This window comes from Saccopteryx leptura, chromosome 2, assembly GCF_036850995.1.
Source record: "Saccopteryx leptura isolate mSacLep1 chromosome 2, mSacLep1_pri_phased_curated, whole genome shotgun sequence".
Taxonomy (NCBI): domain Eukaryota; kingdom Metazoa; phylum Chordata; class Mammalia; order Chiroptera; family Emballonuridae; genus Saccopteryx; species Saccopteryx leptura.
The window spans coordinates 206,333,457-206,354,963 of NC_089504.1; the positions used below are offsets into that span (position 1 = coordinate 206,333,457).

General features: G+C 35.6%; 1 protein-coding gene across 2 annotated transcripts in view; it reads left to right on the top strand.

Moving 5' to 3' along the window:
• The window catches only part of NCAM2 (neural cell adhesion molecule 2), a 562,390-nt gene that overhangs the window by 418,104 nt on the left and 122,779 nt on the right, over window positions 1-21,507 (top strand). For both annotated transcript variants that reach the window (XM_066369923.1, XM_066369924.1), the window contains exon 10: window positions 17,664-17,851. In XM_066369923.1, coding sequence (XP_066226020.1) covers window positions 17,664-17,851 — 188 coding nt within the window. The remainder of the gene's footprint in view (window positions 1-17,663; window positions 17,852-21,507) is intronic.

Consider the following 21,507-nt stretch of genomic DNA (forward strand, 5'->3'; position numbering starts at 1 on the left):
AAGTCTCTTCTGACTCATATAAGGGTACTGATTCCATTCCTGAGAGCTCCACCATATGACCTCACCTAATCCTAATTACCTCCAAAGACCACACCTTCTAATGTCATCACTAACTGATCATCCTTTCTCTTTCTCTCTAGGTTGTCCTGCCAGTAGATTTAGCCAGGGTTTACTGCTTGACAACTTAGTCCAGCATAATGTGACCACCAAAAGTTAAGGTACTTGATTCTTGAAAAAAAAAAAAAAAAAAAAACAGTCCAAACCTTGAATCCACAACCAGCCAGAACTCTGTGCCTATAGATCCTTGAATCTTCTGATTTCTCTTACCTAATTTCAGTGGAGTAGAGGCACCTACAAGGTTTTCCTAATATTCTATGGATTTTTGATAGCTATTTACTGATTGAAGCTAGCTCCTAGTTTGTGATAATTTAACAAGATGAGAGTTTTCTAATATATTTGGTATTACTAAAATAATATTTAAAAATATTATAGTATAAGCAGCTATCCTTAGACTTTAATGAATCTGTTAGATCTAATCCTAGGATATTAGTCAACTTATTTAACTTAATTCAAATTTAATTTCCAATTGTAAATAAAAAGAGATGGATCTAAACCCATAATTTTTATGAATTTAGATTAGGATCTTAATTACATTTTTTTTCATTCCGTTTTTACCAGGCACGTACTACCTACCAAGCATTTTTCCAGGAGTTGAGTGTATAGAATTGAATAAAGCAAACAAAAACACATGACTTTATGGATCTTATATTCTAGCATGGGAAACCAATAATAAACAAAACAAAGTAGTATAATATATAATACAGCAAACATTAAAAAGTGTTAAGGAGAAAAGAATAATACAGTGCAGTGAGATATGTCATTAGCTAATGGCACAATAATTATACATAGTAAACAACCCAAACTCAGTGGCATACAAAAATAATTCTCCATCTCAACTGAATTTGACTGAACCAGGCTAGTGTTGAATAGAGAACGCTACTTCAAACAGCAATACTTAACTCTATGCATGGGTCCAGCAACACTTGAGGCCAGGCTGACAAAGTGGCCACTACAGGGAGGAAGCCGTCTTGTGGTGAACATAGCTGTGCAAGAGAACAAGCCCAATAAGCAAATTAGAATGTTTGCTCATGCCACATCCAAAAAGGCATTTGGTTAAGCCCCTGTCAATCCAGCTGGGTAATGTACTCCTTTTCTGTTGGGAAGGCTTTTCAAGTATTTGGTGAATAAAATGACTCATGTAAGAAGTACATTCCTATAAGTGATATTCAGAGTTAATTTAAAAATAATACTCAAATTTGTAAAAATATCTGTAGTTACATTTTTCTCTACGTTGCTTCAGACTTGCTTGTAAAATTATCACCTATTGAACAAGAAAAACCAAGATAATTCTTAAAAAGTTGTTATAAAGACCATAAAGAAATAAATGGTATTTTGTATCTATTATCCTTAAGATCTTCCAAATAATGACTAAGTTTAATAATATTTATTATCACTAGAAATAGTGTATTATTAGTGTTTTTAAAGATGCAAAATAATTGAGGGGACATACAAGTAGTGCAGTATTTCTAGGAAGCTGAATCTACTTATGAACTTCTTAGACAGTATCATAAAATAACAATTTAATGAATTTATAATTACATATGTGTTACAGAGATAGAAAAATATCTCTTAGAAATGTAGTATCATCACAATATTTTAAAGAAGTAGAACCTAAGAATCATATAATATTGATTTCTGTAACTTTAGTTTGAAAACCTATGTAAACTAATTTGACTTACTAAAAGTATCCACACAGATCCCTTTATTTCATATTTATTTCATCTCTAGAGCAAAATGTGCTCTTTGCTTCAGTATTATTGAAAAGAACGGTTTGCGACCTATGATGTAGATGAAGGCTGTCTGTCAAAAGCAATTCACCTCTTTAAATTATTATTTTTAGCACATTATTCAAAATTCTTTATATGTAGCAGGATATCAATATTACTTATTAAATATACATAATTTAATGACAGGTCTGTCTTTTTTAGAAAATCTTTCTTTTTCCTGTGTGTGTTTAAAAGTCTCCCAAAATTATAAGAGCAATTTTCAAGGTAGCCACCTAATATTTTAAAATATATTTTATTTTTTGATACATTTCTTTTTTGTGATTTTGCCAGATTTAATAAATGATGAGTTTTCCCCAGTAGTCTTAAATCATCAGTGCAAAAACAATTGATTTAAATATATTTTTGCCTTGAGCAACATATCTCATTATGATAGCTTATTTTATTTTTAAGAGATGTTTATTTTAGATTTTTTTCAATAATAAAATTAGATATATAAAAATTCCAGATTATATCCTAATAAACCAAGGAAATAATTTCATCTAAGTATATGCACTTACATTTTAAATTTTTATTTAAAAATAGAAACAGACTCATGTATATGGAGAACAGACTGATAGCATCAGAGGGGATGGAGGTTGGGAGGCTTGATGTAAAAGATAAAGGGATTAAACAAAGAAAAAAATTCATAGACACAGACAATAGGATATTAAATTCAAGTGAGGAAAGTGGGTGGTGGGAGAAAAAAGAGGGTGAAGGGAAAATGAATGGTAATAAAAGGAGACTTCATTTGGTGTGGTGAACACAATACAGTATACAGATGATGTATCATAGAATTGTACACCTGAAAAATATATAATTTTATTAATTAATGTCACCCTATTAAATTCAAATTAAAAATAAAGCTAAAAAAACTTTAACACTGAATTATTTTTGATTTGCACAATTAAATATTTCTTCCTAGAACAAGTAGAGACTTTTTCAGTATAATGTAATAATAGAACAGACAAACATAATTATTTCTAACATCTCTCTTTTTCTGAAGTGGAAAAAAAAGAAAACAAAATTCTTTTTCAATTTTAATACAGTGATACACTCTGACGTTATTTCACATCAATAAACATGAATTATGTAAGTTACACAATGTAGTACCACTAAATCTGAAAGATTCCGAAGAAACTGGCATCATGGTTATTGATGAAATAATTTTAACACTGCTGTATCTCTGTGACCAATCTTTCTTTTGATCTTTCTGAAATTTTTAGTAAAATTCAATTAGGCTTTGGTTTCTAGATTTATATGTGAAATTGTTCATAAAAATAATATGATATTTTAAATAGTGTAGCTATTATGGAAATTTCAAAGAATATAAAGCACCAGTAGAGGACAAAAATAACATAGGTAGTAAAATACTTTTATTAATATTTGTATGTATGATTTAAAGGAAGAACTATTAAGACAAAGGAAAGAAGAAAATAGTTGAAAGAGTAATAATTCACCTTATATTCAAATTTGTCTTAAATCAGTAATACTTAATCACTAATAACAGTCAAATTAAAATGTGTGGTAAGAAGTCACATATAGACATTTCAATATACATGATGCTTATAACTTGGGTCATAAAATATGCTGAGATTTACGTATAATTTGGTTGTTCAAATTTCATACAGAAAATATACATCCAATACAATGGTTAAACTGTCAATAAACATGCATTTAATTTAGTATTCCATGTAGTCATTAGAATTTCCATGACACATGGACTGAATCTAGTTAATTGCCAAGGCTGATTCTGCATATGAGAATCATTACAGAACTAGATCTATGAAATTATTAACTGAATTATTCCCTAATGTGGCAAAGGATATATTATCTTTTATTCCCTTGGTAGTTTCTCTCATCATAAATCCAGTGAGAAAATTTAATGACTGAACAAGAGCATCAAGCTATTTTAGATATTAAAAGAAAAACATGCAGTTAATTCTTAGCTAATTTAAGGGGCTGGCTTCTTTACAAAATATGCCGTAAGAGTCTATGAAAGAAAATGTATTACTATAGACTTAAAAGAGTCTATGAAAGAAAATGTATTACTATAGAACTTAGACTGCATTAAAGTGCTAAGTTCTGTGACTTTAGGGAAGTCAAACAAATGTCTATATATGTTTCTTCTCCCATTAAATGGAGTGTTAATATATGGATTATATGTTTATCCTGTATTTTCACTCAATATATTATTTACTGATATCTACTGAGTTACAAATATAAATTGAGTTGTACAGAACTATAAAAAAAGACAGCACTGTCTTTCTCTCATGGGATTTATTATTTAATTAGGGATATGGAACATGCACAATGACATTAAGATGAAATATATCAAAAAGTGATTAGATAGGTGAGACAGGTAGGCAAAGGGCTGAACACAGGAAAGATTAAAGATAACAGTTTAAGGAGCCCAGTTAACCTAAACGGAGACAAAGCAAAAGAAAAGGCATGGGCCAGCTAATGTTGTTTTTAGTTTCTACATTTTTGTGGGGGTTTTTTCCCTCTTTTTTGCAGTTGAATTCTAGTTTCAAGGCTTTCTGATCAGAAAATATGCTTGGTACAATTTCAATTTTTCTGAATTTGCTGATGTTATTTTTGTGACCCAACATAAGGTCAACTCTTTAGAATGTTCCATGTACACTAGAGAGAATGTTCCATGTACACTAGAGAAAAATGTATACTCTGTCGCTTTGGGAAGAAATGTCCTGTAGATGTCTATCATATCCAGGTGCTCTGGTGTTTCATTTAAGGCCAATATATCTTTATTGATTTTCTGTTTGGATGATCGATCTAGAGCTGTCAGCGGTGTACTGAGGTCTCCAAGTATGATTGTATTTTTGTCAGTTTTTGGTTTTAGGTCAATAAGTAGCTGTCTTATATATTTTGGTGCTCCTTGGTTTGGTGCATATATATAAGGTCTATCGAAAGTTCTGTCCATTTTTGGAATAAAACAAAATACAAATTTTTCTTACCATCAATAAACTTTATTAAATAATATAATTGTCATTATTATTAATGATTTCTTGCCAGTGTGAGGGCAATTTGTATATCCCATTTTTGAAAAATGTTTTATCATTTGATGCAAAAAATGGAACCAGTGCTTGTTTGATATCTTCTTCATTTTTGAATTTTTTGCCCTTCAAAAAGTTTTGTAAGGACAAAAACAAGTGATAGTCGGTATTATTCCTTCACCAAACCCTTTCAAAAATTTCTACATGCTTCTATAGCATTTCTTCCTTGTTGAAATTTGTAAAAATTACAGTGGCCTAAATGAACTTTATCAGTAGCCATGGGTACACAATCACTTCACACATAAGACTAATGTGAATCAACTTTGTTTTAGTTAATTTGCTATGTCAGTATGTATACATTAAGTGATAAAAATAGAGAGGCACACATGCGCCAAATAAACATGTGCTTACCTGTCGAAACTTGCTGTGATAGAAACTAACAGGACTTTCCGGTAGAACTTTTTTTTATTATTATTACTGTTTGTTTTTCTTTTCTTTTTTTTTTTTATAATAATTTTATTTTTTTAATGGGGTGACATCAATAAATCAGGATACATATATTCAAAGATAACAAGTCCAGGTTATCTTGTCGTTAAACTTATGTTGCATACCCACCACCCAAAGTCAGATTGTCCTCTGTCACCTTCTATCTTGTTTTTTTTGTGCCCCTCCCCACCCCCTTTTCCTCTCCCATTCCCCCCTCCTCCCCCCCGTAACAACCACACTCTTATCAATGTCTCTTAGTTTCACTATGATGTCCCACCTACGTATGGAATAATACAGTTCCTGGATTTTTCTGATTTACTTATTTCGCTTCGTATCATGTTATCAAGATCCCACCATTTTGCTATAAAAGTTCCGATGTCATCATTTCTTATGGCTGAGTAGTATTCCATAGTGTATATGTGCCACATCTTCTTTATCCAGTCATCTATTGATGGGCCTTTTGGTTGTTTCCATGTCCTGGCCACTGTGAACAATGCTGCAATAAACATGGGGCTGCATGTGTCTTTATGTATCAATGTTTCTGAGTTTTTGGGATATATACCCAGTAGAGGGATTGCTGGGTCATAAGGTAGTTCTATTTTCAGTTTTTTGAGGAACCACCATACTTTCTTCCATAATGGTTGTACTACTTTACATTCCCACCAACAGTGTATGAGGGTTCCTTTTTCTCCACATCCTCTCCAACATTTGCTATTACCTGTCTTGCTAATGACAGCTAATCGAACAGGTGTGAAGTGGTATCTCATTGCCATTTTGATTTGCATTTCTCTAATAGCTAAAGAAGATGAGCATCTTTTCATATATCTGTTGGCCATTTGTATTTCTTCCTGGGAGAAGTGTCTATTCATATCCTCTTCCCATTTTTTTATTGGATTGTTTGTTTGTTTGTTGTTGAGTTTTATGAGTTCTTTGTATATTTTGGATATTAGGCCCTTATCTGAGCTGTTGTTTGAAAATATCATTTCCCATTTAGTTGGCTTTCTGTTTATTTTGTTATCAGTTTCTCTTGCTGAGCAAAAACTTCTTAGTCTGATGTAGTCCCATTCATTAATTTTTGCCTTCACTTCTCTTGCCTGTGGAGTCAAATTCATAAAATGCTCTTTAAAACCCAGGTCCATGAGATGAGTACCTATGTCTTCTTCTATGTACTTAATTGTTTCAGGTCTTATGTTTAGATCTTTGATCCATTTTGAGTTAATTTTTGTACAGGGGGAGAGACGGTAGTCCAGTTTCATTCTTTTGCATGTGGCTTTCCAGTTTTCCCAGCACCATTTATTGAAGAGGCTTTCTTTTCTCCATTGTGTGTTGTTGGCCCCTTTATCAAAAATTATTTGACTATATATATGTGGTTTTATTTCTGGACTTTCTATTCTGTTCCATTGGTCTGAGTGTCTATTTTTCTGCCAATACCATGCTGTTTTGATTGTCATGGCCCTATAATAGAGTTTGAAGTCAGGTATTGTAATGCCCCCAGCTTCATTATTTTTCTTTAGGATTGCTTTGGCTATTCGGGGTTTTTTATAGTTCCATATAAATCTGATGATTTTTTGCTCTATTTCTTTAAAAAACGTCATTGGAATTTTGATGGGAATTGCATTAAATTTGTATATTGCTTTGGGTAATTTAGCCATCTTGATTATATTTATTCTTCCTAGCCAAAAACAAGGTATATTCTTCCATCTCATTATATCTTTTTCGATTTCCCTTAACAATGGTTTATAGTTTTCATTATATAAGTCCTTTACATTCTTTGTTATGTTTATTCCTAAGTATTTTATTTTTTTTGTTGCAATCGTGAAGGGGATTATTCTTTTGAGTTCCTTCTCAGTTGTTTCATTGTTGGCATATAGAAAGGCTATTGACTTCTGTATGTTAATTTTGTATCCTGCGACCTTACTGTATTGGCTTATTGTTTCTAGTAGTCCTTTTGTGGATTCTTTGGGGTTTTCGATGTATAGGATCATATCATCTGCAAAAAGTGATACCTTTACTTCTTCTTTTCCGATATGGATGCCTTTTATTTCTTTGTCTTGTCTGATTGCTCTGGCTAGAACCTCTAGCACCACATTAAATAAGAGTGGAGAGAGTGGACAACCCTGTCTTGTTCCTGATTTAAGCGGGAAAGCCTTCAGTTTAGTACCATTTAATATGATGTTAGCTGATGGTTTATCATATATGGCCTTTATCATGTTGAGATATTTTCCTTCTATGCCCATTTTGTTGAGAGTCTTAAACATAAAATTGTGTTGTATTTTATCAAAAGCCTCTTCTGTGTCTATTGATAAGATCATGTGGTTTTTGTTCTTTGTTTTGTTGATATGGTGTATTACATTAACCGTTTTACGTATGTTGAACCATTCTTGAGATTCTGGGATGAATCCCACTTGATCATGATGTATTATCTTTTTAAATTGTTGTTGTATTCGATTTGCTAGTATTTTGTTTAGTATTTTAGCATCTGTATTCATTAGAGATATTGGTCTGTAGTTTTCTTTTTTTGTGCCATCCTTGCCTAGTTTTGGTATGAGGGTTATGTTGGCCTCATAAAATGTGTTTGGAAGTATTGCTTCTTCTTCAATTTTTTGGAAGACTTTGAGTAGAATAGGAACCAAGTCTTCTTTGAATGTTTGATAAAATTTGCTGGTATAGCCGTCAGGGCCTGGACTTTTATTTTGGGGGAGGTTTTTAATGGTTTTTTCTATTTCTTCTCTACTGATAGGTCTGTTTAGGCTTTCTGCTTCTTCTTGACTCAGTCTAGAAAGGTTGTATTGTTCTAGGAATTTATCCATTTCTTCTAGGTTGTTGAATTTAGTGGCATAAAGTTTTTCATAGTATTCTACAATAATTCTTTGTATATCTACGGTGTCCGTGGTGATTTCTCCTCTTTCATTTTGGATTTTGTTTATATGAGTTCTTTCTCTTTTTTCCTTGGTAATTCTTGCCAAGGGTTTGTCAATTTTGTTGATCTTTTCAAAGAACCAGCTCCTTGTTCTATTAATTTTTTCTATAGTTTTTCTGTTCTCTAATTCATTTATTTCTGCTCTGTTTTTTATATCTCCTTTCTTCGGCTTGTTTTGGGTTGTCTTTGTTCTTCTTTTTCTAGTTCCTTAAGGTGGGAAGTTAAGTGGTTCTCTTGGGCTCTCTCTTGTTTGTTCATATATGCCTGAAGTGATATGAACTTCCCTCTTATCACTGCTTTTGCTGCATCCCATAGATTCTGATATGTCGTATTGTCATTTTCATTAGTCTGTATATATCTTTTGATCTCTGCACTTATTTCTTCTTTGACCCATTCATTTTTTAAAAGTATGTTGTTTAGTTTCCACATTTTTGTGGGATTTTTTTCCTCTTTTTTGCAGATGAATTCTAGTTTCAAGGCTTTATGATCAGAAAATGTGCTTGGTACAACTTCGATTTTTCTGAATTTGCTGATGTTTTTGTGGCCCAATATATGGTCAATTCTTGAGAATGATCCATGTACACTGGAGAAAAATGTATACTCAGTCACTTTGGGATGAATTGTCCTGTAGATGTCTATCATATCCAGGTGCTCTAGTGTTTTGTTTAAGGCCACTATGTCTTTGTTGATTCTCTGTTTGGATGACTAATCTAGAGCAGTGAGTGGTGTATTGAGGTCTCCAAGTATGATTGTGTTTTTGTCAGTTTTTGTTTTAAGATCAATAAGTAGCTGTCTTATATATTTTGGTGCTCCTTGGTTTGGTGCATATATATTAAGAATTGTTATGTCTTCTTGATTCAGTGTCCCCTTAGCCATTATGAAATGGCCATTTTTGTCTCTGAGTACTTTTCCTGGTTTGTAGTCAGCATTATCCGATATGTGTATTGCTGCACCTGCTTTTTTTGGATGTTATTTGCTTGGAGTATTGTTTTCCAGCCTTTCACTTTGAATTTGTTTTTATCCTTGTTACTCAGATGAGTTTCCTGTAGGCAGCATACAGTTGGATTTTCTTTTTTAATCCATTCTGCTACTCTGTGCCTTTTTATTGGTGAGTTTAATCCGTTTACATTTAGTGTAATTATTGATACTTGTGAGTTCCCTATTGCCATTTTATATCTTGCTTTCTGTTAGTTTTGTGTCTTGTTTGATCCTTCTCTTTCGTTTTTCTATCTTTTGTTTTTATTTGGTTGTATTCCATACATCTTTCCTCTGTTGCTATCTTTTTTATCTCATGTACTTCTGTGGTGGTTTTTTCAATGGTGGTTACCTTTGAGTAATAAAAAGGGCCCCTACCCTGTTCATTGTAGCGAACTATTTTGTGAGTACTTTTGCACTCCATCGTCCTTTGCTACTGTTAATCTCCATCTTCTCCCCCTCTTTCTTTTTGTTGTTGTCACAGTTTAAATTTGGTTTTATTGTGTTCTTCTTGGAGATTTTACTTGTGGCTCTGTTTTTTTTTTGTTCTTTGTATCTGATTGGAGAACCCCCTTTAGTAATTCCTGGAGTGGGGGTTTTCTGCTGATAAATTCCCTCATCTTTTCTGTATCTGTGAATGTTTTTATTTCTCCTTCATATTTGAAGGATAGCTTTGATGGGTATAGTATTCTTGGCTGAAAGTTCCTCTCTTTCAGGACTTTAAATATTGGGGTCCACTCTCTTCTAGCTTGTAGAGTTTCTGCTGAGAAATCTGATGATAATCTAATGGGCCTTCCTTTATATGTTGTATTCTTCTTTTCCCTGGCTGCCTTGAGAATTTTTTCTTTGCTGTTGGTTTGTGTCAATTTCATTATGATATGCCTTGGAGTAGGTTTGTTGGGGTTAAGAAAACTCGGAGTTCTGTTTGTTTCTTGAACTTGAGGCTTTAGTTCTTTCCACAGGCTTGGGAAGTTCTCATCTATTATTTGTTTGAGTATGTTCTCCATTCCATTTTCTCTCTCTTCTCCCTCAGATATACCTATTATTCTTATGTTATTCTTTCTGATGGAGTCAGATAATTCTTGTAGGGCTATCTCATTTTTTTTAATTTTTGAGTCTCTTTCTTCTTCTCTCTGTTGTGCCTCAAGTTGCTTGTTTTCTATTTCACTAGTCCTCTGTTTTATCTGACCTGTTCTATTAGCTAAGCTTGTTACTTCGTTTTTCAGCTCGTGAATTGAGTTTTTCATCTCTGTTTGATTTGTTTTTATACTTTCAATTTGCTTGGACATATATTCTTTGTGTTCATTGAGTTGTTTTCTGAGCTCCCTAAATTGCCTTTCTGTGCTTTCTTGTATATCTCCGAGGATTTTTAGGATTTATATCTTGAATTCTCTGTCATTTAGCTCCAAGGTTTCCAATATATTAAATTTTTTCTCCATAGATTTTTCCTCATCTAGCTGTGTTACCTCTCTTTTTTTTTTATCCATGATATTCGATTTTCTCTTCCTTAATGGCATCTGAGGGTGGTTTTGTTGATAGTATTAATGAGATTTAATAAAGCATAAAAAGTTTTTTAAAAAATTAAAAAATAATAAAAAAAATAAAAAATCGAAAAGAGTTTTTTTTAAAAAAAATAATGAAATAAAGAAAAATAAAATAAAAATTTTAAAAAAAGGAAATTATTCCCCCCCTCCTTTTTTCCTCTCCTCTCCCCTCTTTCTTGAGAAAATCTTGTGGTGAACACTGAATTATAACAAACAATGCCTGTGATGGAGGGCCTGAATTGGGGAAAGAAAGGGGCAAAAAAAAAAAAAAAAGAAAAAAGAAAAAAAGAAAAAAAAAGAGCGTATGAACCCACAAAAAGCAAATAAGGGAAAATTTTGGGTCAAGAATAAAATGATTTGCTTTTAGGTGTTTGTTGTCTAAGAGTTATGATGAGAGGAATAAGAGGAAAACAGAAAAATGGGGGGACAAATTAAAAAATTACTATTGTATTTAGTGGAACAAGAACTAGATAAAATGGAGAGCCAGGGATGGGAGCACTGCTAGTGAGTTAAAAAGGTGAAGTAAAAACCCCCAAAATGCCACAAACATAAGTTTGAGTCCCAGATAAGATAATTTGTTTGTTATTGAAGTTTGAATGAAAGGAGATGTAAAGGAGAAAGGAAGAAACTACTATAGAGGGAGAAAAGAAAGAGAGAGAGAGAAAAAAGAGGGAACCACTGAAAGAAGAAAAAAGAAAGGAGAGAGAGAGAGAGAGATTTAAGGGTTTTGGAGTGCATCCCTCATAGAGAGAAAGGAAGAGAAGAGAAAAGATAATGGGAGATGTAACACTTATGGGTAGTGTAGTTCAAGGAGAGGAGAGAGTAAGACCCGCACAGAGTTAATCGGCCAAATTGGAGGAGGAAAAAAAGTATCAAGAATGAAGATAAGAGAAACAAACGAACAAATATAATAAAATGGGATAGGTTATAAAATCTGCAGATTATTCTTGATTTTGAGAGGTTATCTTCTTGCTTTTTCTTTTCTCTCCCTCTTCCTAGTCGGTGACTCTGTACCCCGGGTTCTGCCCCTTTGGCACGCTCAGGTAGAGGTTTGCAGTTGATAAGTCTCTATGGCAATGTCATGTATTGTGCTTTAGTCTCGTTGGCAGTCGAGGCTCATTAGCATTTATAGGCTCCGACAGTGAGAGAGTCCATGTTCCTGGAGCCTTTCTCCTAGTCTTTTCTTCCTCAATTAGTAGCCTGATAATCCAGCTATGGGGTTGCTGCTGCCTCTGCCTGGATAGTAAGAGGCTCAAAGAGCTGGCAACTCCCCACTCTATTTCCACTCAGCACAGGGCTCTGGGTAAGGCTCAGTCAGTCAGAGCTGCTAGCATAATCAGGTGGGCTTTCCGCCCACTCAAAGACCTCTGGCTCTGCCACTCTGTCCGGTAACACAGGCGGGCGCCCACTTCCGGGGCGCTTGGAGGAAACTCTCACTCACTGTCTGCATGCAAACCAGGATATCCGGCCAGCAGTCTCACGCTCTGAATGAAACCCCCAACCGCATGGAAAAGTTGCAGCATTGGAATTGAGCCTCTCTCCGTCCTGTGCTTGGCTTTTGCAAGGCGCTGGGGCGGCCCGAGATTCCGCTTTGGCCCACACAAAGGCCCGTGACTCTGCCCCTCTGTGCGATAACACGGGCGCGCACTGCCGAGGCACTCGGAGGAATCTCTCATTCACTATCTGCGCGCGCAGTCCAGGATATGAGGCCGGCCGCGTTTCCCTCTGAGTAAAACCCCCTCCAGCCCAGAAAATCTCCACCGTTGGAATTAGTTCTCACTCCCTCCCGTGCTTGGCTTTCCCAGGGCGCTGGGGCTGCCCAGAGACTCTGCCCTCGGCCCACAGAAAGGCCTCTGACCCTCCCTCTCCATGGGGCAACATGGGCACCCACTCTCGGGGCCTAGGAAGAAATCTCTCGCCCACTAACTGCACGCACTCCTACCAGGAGACTGGGTAAAATGGCCACCCTGCTTGTCTTTCTTTGTTTGGGTTTGGCGTGAGTGTTAGCTTGTATTGCCCGGGTTGCCACAGGATCAGTTTTTCCTCGGCTTGGATCTCCGTGCCACAGCCTGGTTCGGCCGTTTGTGCCGTGGCCTGGATCTATTCACCCCCTTTGCCCGCCTCAGTTTCTATATTCACAGTTTCCAGAGAAAGCCTCCCTGTTTAGGTTAGTGAGGAAGGCGGAGCATTTCTTACTCCCTATTTCCTTCGGGGTTTGGTTATATATTTAGCCAATTTTTCACTCAACCATACCTTTGGGTGTATTGCGAAGCACCTGGAGGCTCCAAGTATAGGTTTTTCTGTTTCTGGTTGAAAATCTTGTTGAGTTTTGGGGGAGATTTTTCGGTATCGCTTCCTACCCCGCCATTACTCTGATGTCATCTCCCCGGTAGACCTTTTATTAAGAATTGTTATGTCTTCTTTACTCAGTGTCCCATTAATCATTATGAAATGACTATCTTTGTCTCTGAGTACTTTTGCTGTCTCCTAGTCAGCATTATTAGATATGAGTATTGCTACACCTGCTTTTTTTAATGTTATTTGCTTGGAGAATTGTTTTCCAGGCTTTCACTTTGAATTTGTTTTTATCCTTGTTGCTTAGATTTGTTTCTTGTAGGCAGCATACATTTGGATTTTCTTTTTTAATCCATTCCGCTACTCTGTGTCTTTTTATTGGAGAGTTTAGTCCATTTACATTTAGTGTCATTATTGACACTTGTGGCTTCCCTATTGCCATTTTATAAATTGCTCTCTGTTAGTTTTATATCTTGTTTGGTTCTTCACTTTTGTTTTTCTATCATTTGTTTTCGTTTGGTTGTATTCCATACTTCTTTCCTCTGTTGCTACCTTTTTTAAGTCATTTGCTTCTGTGGTGATTTTTTCAAGGGTGGTTACCATTAAGTAATGAAAAGCGTACCTACCCTGTTCATTGTAGTGCACTATCTTAAAGTGCTTCTGTACTCCTTTGTCCTTTGCTACTGTTAATCTCCGTCCTCTCCCCCCTTTTTATTTTTGTTGTCACTGTTTAAATTTGGTTTTATTGTGTTCTTGGTGGAGCTTTTACTTGTGATTTTGTTTTGTTTTGTTCTTTGTATCTGGTTGGAAAATCCCCTTTAGTATTTCCCAGAGTGGGGGTTTTCTGATGATAAATTCACTCATCTTTTCTGTATCTGTGAATGTTTTTATAACTCCTTCATATTTGAAGAATAGCTTTGCTGGGTATAGTATTCTTGGCTGAAAGTTCCTCTCTTTCAGGACTTTAAATATTGGGGTCCACTCTTTTCTAGCTTGTACAGTTTCTTCTGAGAAATCTAATGATAATCTAATAGGCCTTCCTTTATATGTTGTATTCTTCTTCTCTCTGGCTGCCTTGAGAATTTTTTTTTTGTCATTGGTTTGTGCCACTTTCATTATGATGTGCCTTGGAGTAGGTTTGTTGGGGTTAAGAAAACTTGGTTTTCTGTTTGATTCTTGAATTTGAGGCTTTAGTTCTTTCCACAGGCTTGGGAAGTTCTCATCTATTATTTGTTTGAATAAATTCTCCATTCCATTTTCTCTCTCTTCTCCCTCTGATATACCTGTTTTTCTTATGTTAGTCTTTTTGATGGAGTCAGACAGTTTCTGTAGGGCTTTCTTATTTTTTTTTATTTTTTTTTTCATTTCTCTGAAGCTGTAAACAGGGAGGCAGTCAGACAGACTTCTGCATGCACCCGACCGGGATCCACCCGGCATGCCCACCAGGGGGCGATGCTCTGCCCCTCTGAGGCATTGCTCTGTTGCATCCAGAGCCATTCTAGTGCCTGACGCAGAGGCCACAGTGCCATCCTCAGTGCCCGGGCCATCTTTGCTCCAATGGAGTCTCGGCTGCAGGAGGCGAAGAGAGAGACAGAGAGGAAGGAGAGGGGGAGGGGTGGAGAAGCAAATGGGCACTTCTCCTGTGTGCCCTGGCCAGGAATCAAACCCAGGACTTCTGCATGCCAGGCTGACGCTCTACTGCTGAGCCAACCGGCCAGGGCTTTTTATATTTTTGAGTCTCTTTCTTCTTCTCTGTTGTGCTTCAAGTTGCTTGCCTTCTATGTTACTAACCCTACCTTCTTTCTGGCCTGTTCTATTAGTTAAGCTTGTTACCTCGTTTTTCAGTTCATGAACTGAGTTTTTCATCTCTGTTTGATTTGTTTTTATAATTTCAATTTCCTTGATAAAATATTCTTTGTGTTCATTCAGTTGTTTTCTGAGCTCCCTAAATTGCCTTTCTGTGTTTTCTTGTATATCTCTGAGTATTGTTAGGATTTCTATTTAAATTCTCTGTCATTTAGCTCCAAGGTTTCCAATATATTAAGTTTTTTCTTTATAGTTTCTTCCTCATCTATCTGTGCTACATCTCTGTTTTTTTGTATCCTTGATATTCAATTTTATTTTCCATAATGGCATCTGAAGGTGGTTTTGTTGATAGCACTAATGAGAATTAATAAAGAATAAAGAGTAAAAAAAAAGAAAAAAATGGAACAAAATTTATTATTTCCCTCTTTTTTTCTTCTCCTTTCCCCTCCTCTTTGAGAAAATATCGTAATGAACAGTGAATTATATTCTGCTAAATGGAACAAAAACTACCAATAACGGAGGGCCTGAGTTGGGGATAAGCGATAAAGGGGTAAAAAAGTAGGTAAGGACCCTCAAAATGCAAAAAAAGAAAATATTTGGGTCAAGAATAAAATGATTTGCTTGTAAGTGATGGTTGACTAAGAGATATAATGAGAGGGATAAGAGGGAAACAGGAAAAAGGAAAAAATATTACTATTGTATTAAGTAGAGCAAAAACTATATATAATGGAGAGCCCCGGGGTTGGGGGGAAAGCTAATGAGTTAAAAGGCGAAGTCAAAAGCACCCAAAATGCCACAAAGAAAAAAATTTGTGTCCCAAATATAATAATTTGTTAATGATTGAGGACTGAATGAGAGAAAAAGTAAAGGAGAAAAGAAGAAACTAATAGAGAGGGAGAAAAAAGAAAAACAGAAAAAGAAAAAGAAGAAAAAAGAACAAAAAGAGAGTGAGAGAGTTAAGTGTTTTGGAGTGCAACCCTCAAAGAGAAAAAGAAAGAAGAAAATAGGAGATGTAACACTTATGGGTAGTGTAGTTCAAGAAGGGGAAAGAATAAGACAGGCAGAGAATAAACGGACAAAGGTGGAAGAGAAAAATAAATAAATAAAGACAAGAAAGATGAAAGAAACAAAAAAAATGAAAAAAGTTATAAAGTCTGTGGATTTTTCTTGATTTTGAGAGGTTTTCTTCTTGCTTTTTCTTTCTCTCCCTCTTCCTGGTTGGTGACTCTGTACCCCAGGCTCTGCCCCTATGGCACATTTAGGTAGAGATTTATAGTTGGTAAGTCTCTATGACGATGACATATATTAGGCTTCAGTCTCATCGGTAGTTGGCTTGTTAGCATTTGCAGGCTCTGACAATGAGAGTTCGTTTTCCCGGAGCCTCTCTCCTAGTCTTTCCTTTTTGAATTAGCAGCCTAATGATCCAGCTATGAGGTTGCTGCTGACTCTGCCTGGAGAGTCAGAGGCTCAAAGAGCTGGAAAATCCCCACTCTATCCCCACTCAGTGCAGGGCTCTGGGTAAGGCTCTGTCAGTCAGAGCTGCCAGCGTAATCATGGGGGCTGGGAGCCAATTGCTCTCAAGGTGCCTTTCTATGCACCTCTAGGCGTGTCCAGTATGCCTCAGAACTCTGTGGGACCACTCTCCCCAGGCCTTTTGCACTTTGTAACCTGTTTTGGCTGGGAAGAAGATGCCCTAGTCGCTGCCTGCAGAACAGGAGGTCTTAAAAGCTGGCAAGTCCCTCTTTTTAACGTATAGCCCTGATTATGAAAGCTCTGCCAATCAGAAGTTTCCCCCACCACTACGTGCATAGCAAGAGGCACTCAAACATATCGTGTCTCTTGTCTTAGATTGCTGAACTGAGAGAGATCTTTTCAGTTAGAGACGCGTAGGTCAGTTGGGAGGTGAACAGACTGTGGGTTAAGCTAATTTCAGTGATTGGATCCATAGATCTGCTCCACAGACAGACTGCAAGCTGCTTGTGCACCCCTCCCCCTAACGCTTTCATATTTTTTCTTCCTGGCGATGTTAGCTTGAATGGCTGGGTGAGGAGCCCCACCCACCCAGAGAAGTTTGGGAATAGGGAAGTTTGCTTTCGCGCACTCCCTGGGTGCCTCTGTTCAGGGTGCAGGGACCACACCAAGACTCTGGGCACAGCCCACGCAAAGGCCTCTGGCCCTGGCCCTCTGTTTGGGGCACTAGGAGGAACCTCTCACACACTATCTGCACTTGCTGACTAGAATATTGGGGCTAATGGCTGCTTCTGCTCACCCGTCTTTGCCGGGGTCGACGCGGGCGTTAGCTCGCATTGGCTGAGTCGCTGCAGGCACTCTATTTCCTCGCTTGAACATCTGTGCCACAACCTGGCTTCCTCCACACCCTTAGCCCTCTATCTCAGTTCCAAGTGAAAGCAGTCCTTGCTCAGGTTAGTGAGAAAGGTGGAGTGTTCCTTTCTTCATCTTATTTCCTACAGGGTTGATTTTATATTTAGTCAATTTTTTGCTCAATCATACCTTTGTTTTAAGTATATGGGACTTCCAGATGCTCCAAGGATAGATTTTTCTTTCACTGGTAGAAGAACTTATTGAAATTTTGGGGAGATTTATCGGTAGCACTCCTCATGGCACCATTTCTGTCATCACCTGATGATATATTGTTTTTTTCTTGAAGTCAAGTAATAGTATTGTTTATACTAATTAAGTGGCATTAAAGAAAAAATCTATAAATGTTATTGCTTTACAGATGCTCCCAAGTTCATATCAAACCAAACAATTTATTATTCTTGGGAAGGAAATCCAATCAATATAAGCTGTGATGTGAAGTCTAATCCACCAGCATCAGTCCATTGGAGAAGAGAGAAATTAGTCTTGCCGGCTAAAAACACCACGAATTTAAAGACATATAGTTCAGAGAGAAAGATGATATTAGAGGTAAGCCTGCATATACATATCAATAAATTGTACTATTTTAGCCATTATTGACTATTTTAGAACATGTTTAAAGATCTTACTATATAAATATAATGTTTGTATTATAGAATATTTATAAAACTCATCATACATATTTCATGTTTATTTACTTAAAGCAATGGTTCTCAATCTTTTTGAAGTCTGGGTGCATTTAAAATCCTACAGATAATTGTAGGTGTACTATATACAGATTTCTGAGAAATATGTAATAATAATTAAGTCAAATATTAATGAAAAAATATAAAGTCCAAGCATGCTTTTATGGTAATTAAATGAAAAAAAATAACAAAATTAAATTTATTCTGACATTAAAAACCATTTTTATGCTACATTTTTTGTTATGCTTTGTAGAATTTGTAAAAAAGAGGGGTTAAAAATTAAAAAATGACAAAAAAGTTATCTTTTTATATATATAGATACATTCTTAGTAAGATTTAATAAATTCGGCAGATCCCGATGTGAATGTGTTTTTCCTTTCTTGTGTTTATGAGAAACATGAGCCCTATGTGTCCTAGCAATTTCTTCAATGTTTGGGCATATATTTGAAAAACAAACTCTCATTTCCTTGTCAATACATTGAAGAATTTCTCTCTTTTTACTCTTAGTTGTGTTGAATGCAGAAAACCCCTAGCATACATATCATCTTAACTTCATACCAAACAGAGGATAGAAAAAACTTGCCTCCAGTCTTTCCATGGAACATGGGGGGTAGTGTAAACAATCCAGCACCACAGCTTAACAACCTTTTGCAGCCTAAGGCAAGTGAGGTGTGGTTGGGCAGATTGTCAGTTTACAGCCAACTCCCCACACCACTGCCCCCTAAAAATCTAAATTCCAAAAACCTGTTGGTTTTTTGGTCCCCAACAGGCACATATTTTGCTGAATGTGCATAGAGTGCACCTGGAGATCTTCTAGGGTGCACCAGTGTGTCCTGGTGCACACTTTGAGAACAGCTGACTTAAAGAGAAATTTTATGTAGATGGATTATAGTCCATTAATGATTAACATCTATTTGAATAGAAATATGGGTATATAGCAAAAGCCATTATTTTTTATAAATTTATTTTTGGAAAAGAAAAATAATTATATCAGGAAAAATTAAGTATATGCTTTGTCAGTTCTTGAGGCCAAAATTCAATTTCAGTGTTTATACTAGCCACTGATTCTGTGGTGACACTTCCTTCTCCTTAGACTGGTATACATAAATGCTATATACTGACTATATATTTACAAGTTCCTAAATAAACCAGACTTACTTGTTCAATGCCTCATTTCATTTTATTTTTACAATTAAGATTGTAGATAATTATTTTGTACTGCCAAGGGCCTGGCCTTTAAATTCTGTTTGAATATAATACCTTTTATTTATTAGTTGTAGATTGTGTATATTTCAATTTCCAAAGTTTACATGTCTATTATAATGATCATCAACCCTTCCAACTTATGATGCTTTCAGAACAATGATACTGTTCTTCAATACAACAGTTTTATTTAGCTGAACAGATGCTACGTTTTCCTGCTCATTCAATTAACAATTGTTCTATTCTCCTTTTCTTCACAACCTGGGCCTTAGGCACCATTCCTTAGGCACCAGCTGGCAATCTGGTGGTCCTCAACTCCGGAGAAGTCACCATACTGATGCCAAACGTAGTGCAGACACTAGATTGGCATAGAGCACTACTTTTTAAAAATGTCTGTTTTAGAGCCCTGGCCAGTTGGCTCAGTGGTAGAGCATCGGCCTGGCATGCAGCAGTCCCAGGTTCGATTTCCGGCCAGGGCACACAGGAGAAGCACCCATCTGCTTATCCAACCCTCCCCCTCTCCTTCCTCTCTGTCTCTCTCTTCCCCTCCTGCAGCCAAGGCTCCATTGGAGCAAAGTTGGCCTGGGCGCTAAGGATGGCTCTGTGGCCTCTGCCTCAGGTGCTAGAATGGCTCTGGTTGCAACAGAGCAACGTCCCAGCTGGGCAGAGCATCGCCCCCTGGTGGGCATGCCGGATGGATCCCGGTCGGGCGCATGCGGGAGTCTGTCTGACTGCCTCCCCATTTCCAACTTCAGAAAAATAAATAAATAAATAATTAAAAAAATATGTCTGTTTTAGAATAACATTTGATAATCTGTCCGGCTTGAATTAAAAGATATTCTCAGTGGTGCCATATTGACTCTTCTACCTGGCAATTGGACTTAGTAAAACATTTGGTTGATAAAAGGATTTATCCATCACTTCCCCAACATTTGGATAACTAACTGATAATTAAGCTGCTTTTACTAAAATCAATTTAGGTGGGTTTCTTTGTAACTGCATTAGAAATACGTATTGGTGCATTGACATGGAGTCAATTTTACAAAGACATTTGGTCAGATTTGGCCTAAATTTTAGGAATTTAACCATAGTTAAAAAACATTGTTGCATTTAACTGTTTTTGAGTAATATATTAGTGTGCTCTGGCTGACAAAACAAAATACCACAGACTGGGTGGCTTAAACAATAGAAACCTTTTTTTTTCTCCAACATATTTTTGAAGGATAGAAGTCTAAGATCAAGGTGACAGAATCAATGGATTATGGTGAAACCTCTCACCTTGGTGAGAGGTTTATTATTTTACATATAGCTTGGTGTGCAGATTGTTCTCTCTGGCCATGTATATATCTGTCTTTTCCTCTGTGTCTTTTTAAAGACCTTGTCTCCAAATATAATCACATTAATGCTCAGCATATGAATTTTGTTGAGGTGGGGCCATAAAGTCAGTTTATGACAGGTATATTTACATTTATGTTTAAATGACAGACAAATCTGTAATTTATACTTTATTGTATCTTGCTACTTTTTAGTTCTTGGGACAGTTTATAATAAATCTCCATCATCAGTGTCAAGCATCATTTTATAAATATGATATTTAAATATTTTATTCATATAAAGCTTCCCTGTTAGTTAATCTTTTGCCTAAATGACATCCCTTCCTACCCCAGAGTGAAAACTAATCAATTTTTTATTATTTTACATATAGCTAGGTGATTTGTTCATTGAAGCATTGACCTTGAATATATACTTTTTGTATGTGTAATATTTTAAAAAATTAAATTTAAATAGTGAATAAATAATATACATAACTATGTAACTAACACACTAAAAGATAAAATCAAACAAAAATATATTACAACAACAAGAAATGCAATAATAGGAAGTACTAATTTTGAATTATTAGCATGCATAATTGATTGGGATAGTACATTATTATTACTTTTTGTTTAATAAATATGATAATAGCAATATATTTTTTATTTTTAAAAATTAACCATTCTACTTTAGAATAGTTTAGATTTATGGAACAATAAATAACAGATGTATCTCAAAAAATGTAAAATGGAACTGCCTTTTAACCCAGTGACCCCATTTCTGGGAATATATCACAAGAATCCTGAAACACTAATATAAGATGTAACATAATAGTTAATACTTAAGAACATATTGAAAAACTTTAAGTTTATAGTTAATAACAAATTGGTCAATAATACATTTCTTGATTTGAGTTTTAAAGATTTTTCCTTTTTGTTGATTAAATATAAATTCAAAAATTGATGAATTTTAAAAAATATTTTAATCTAATTTTTTCTTTTA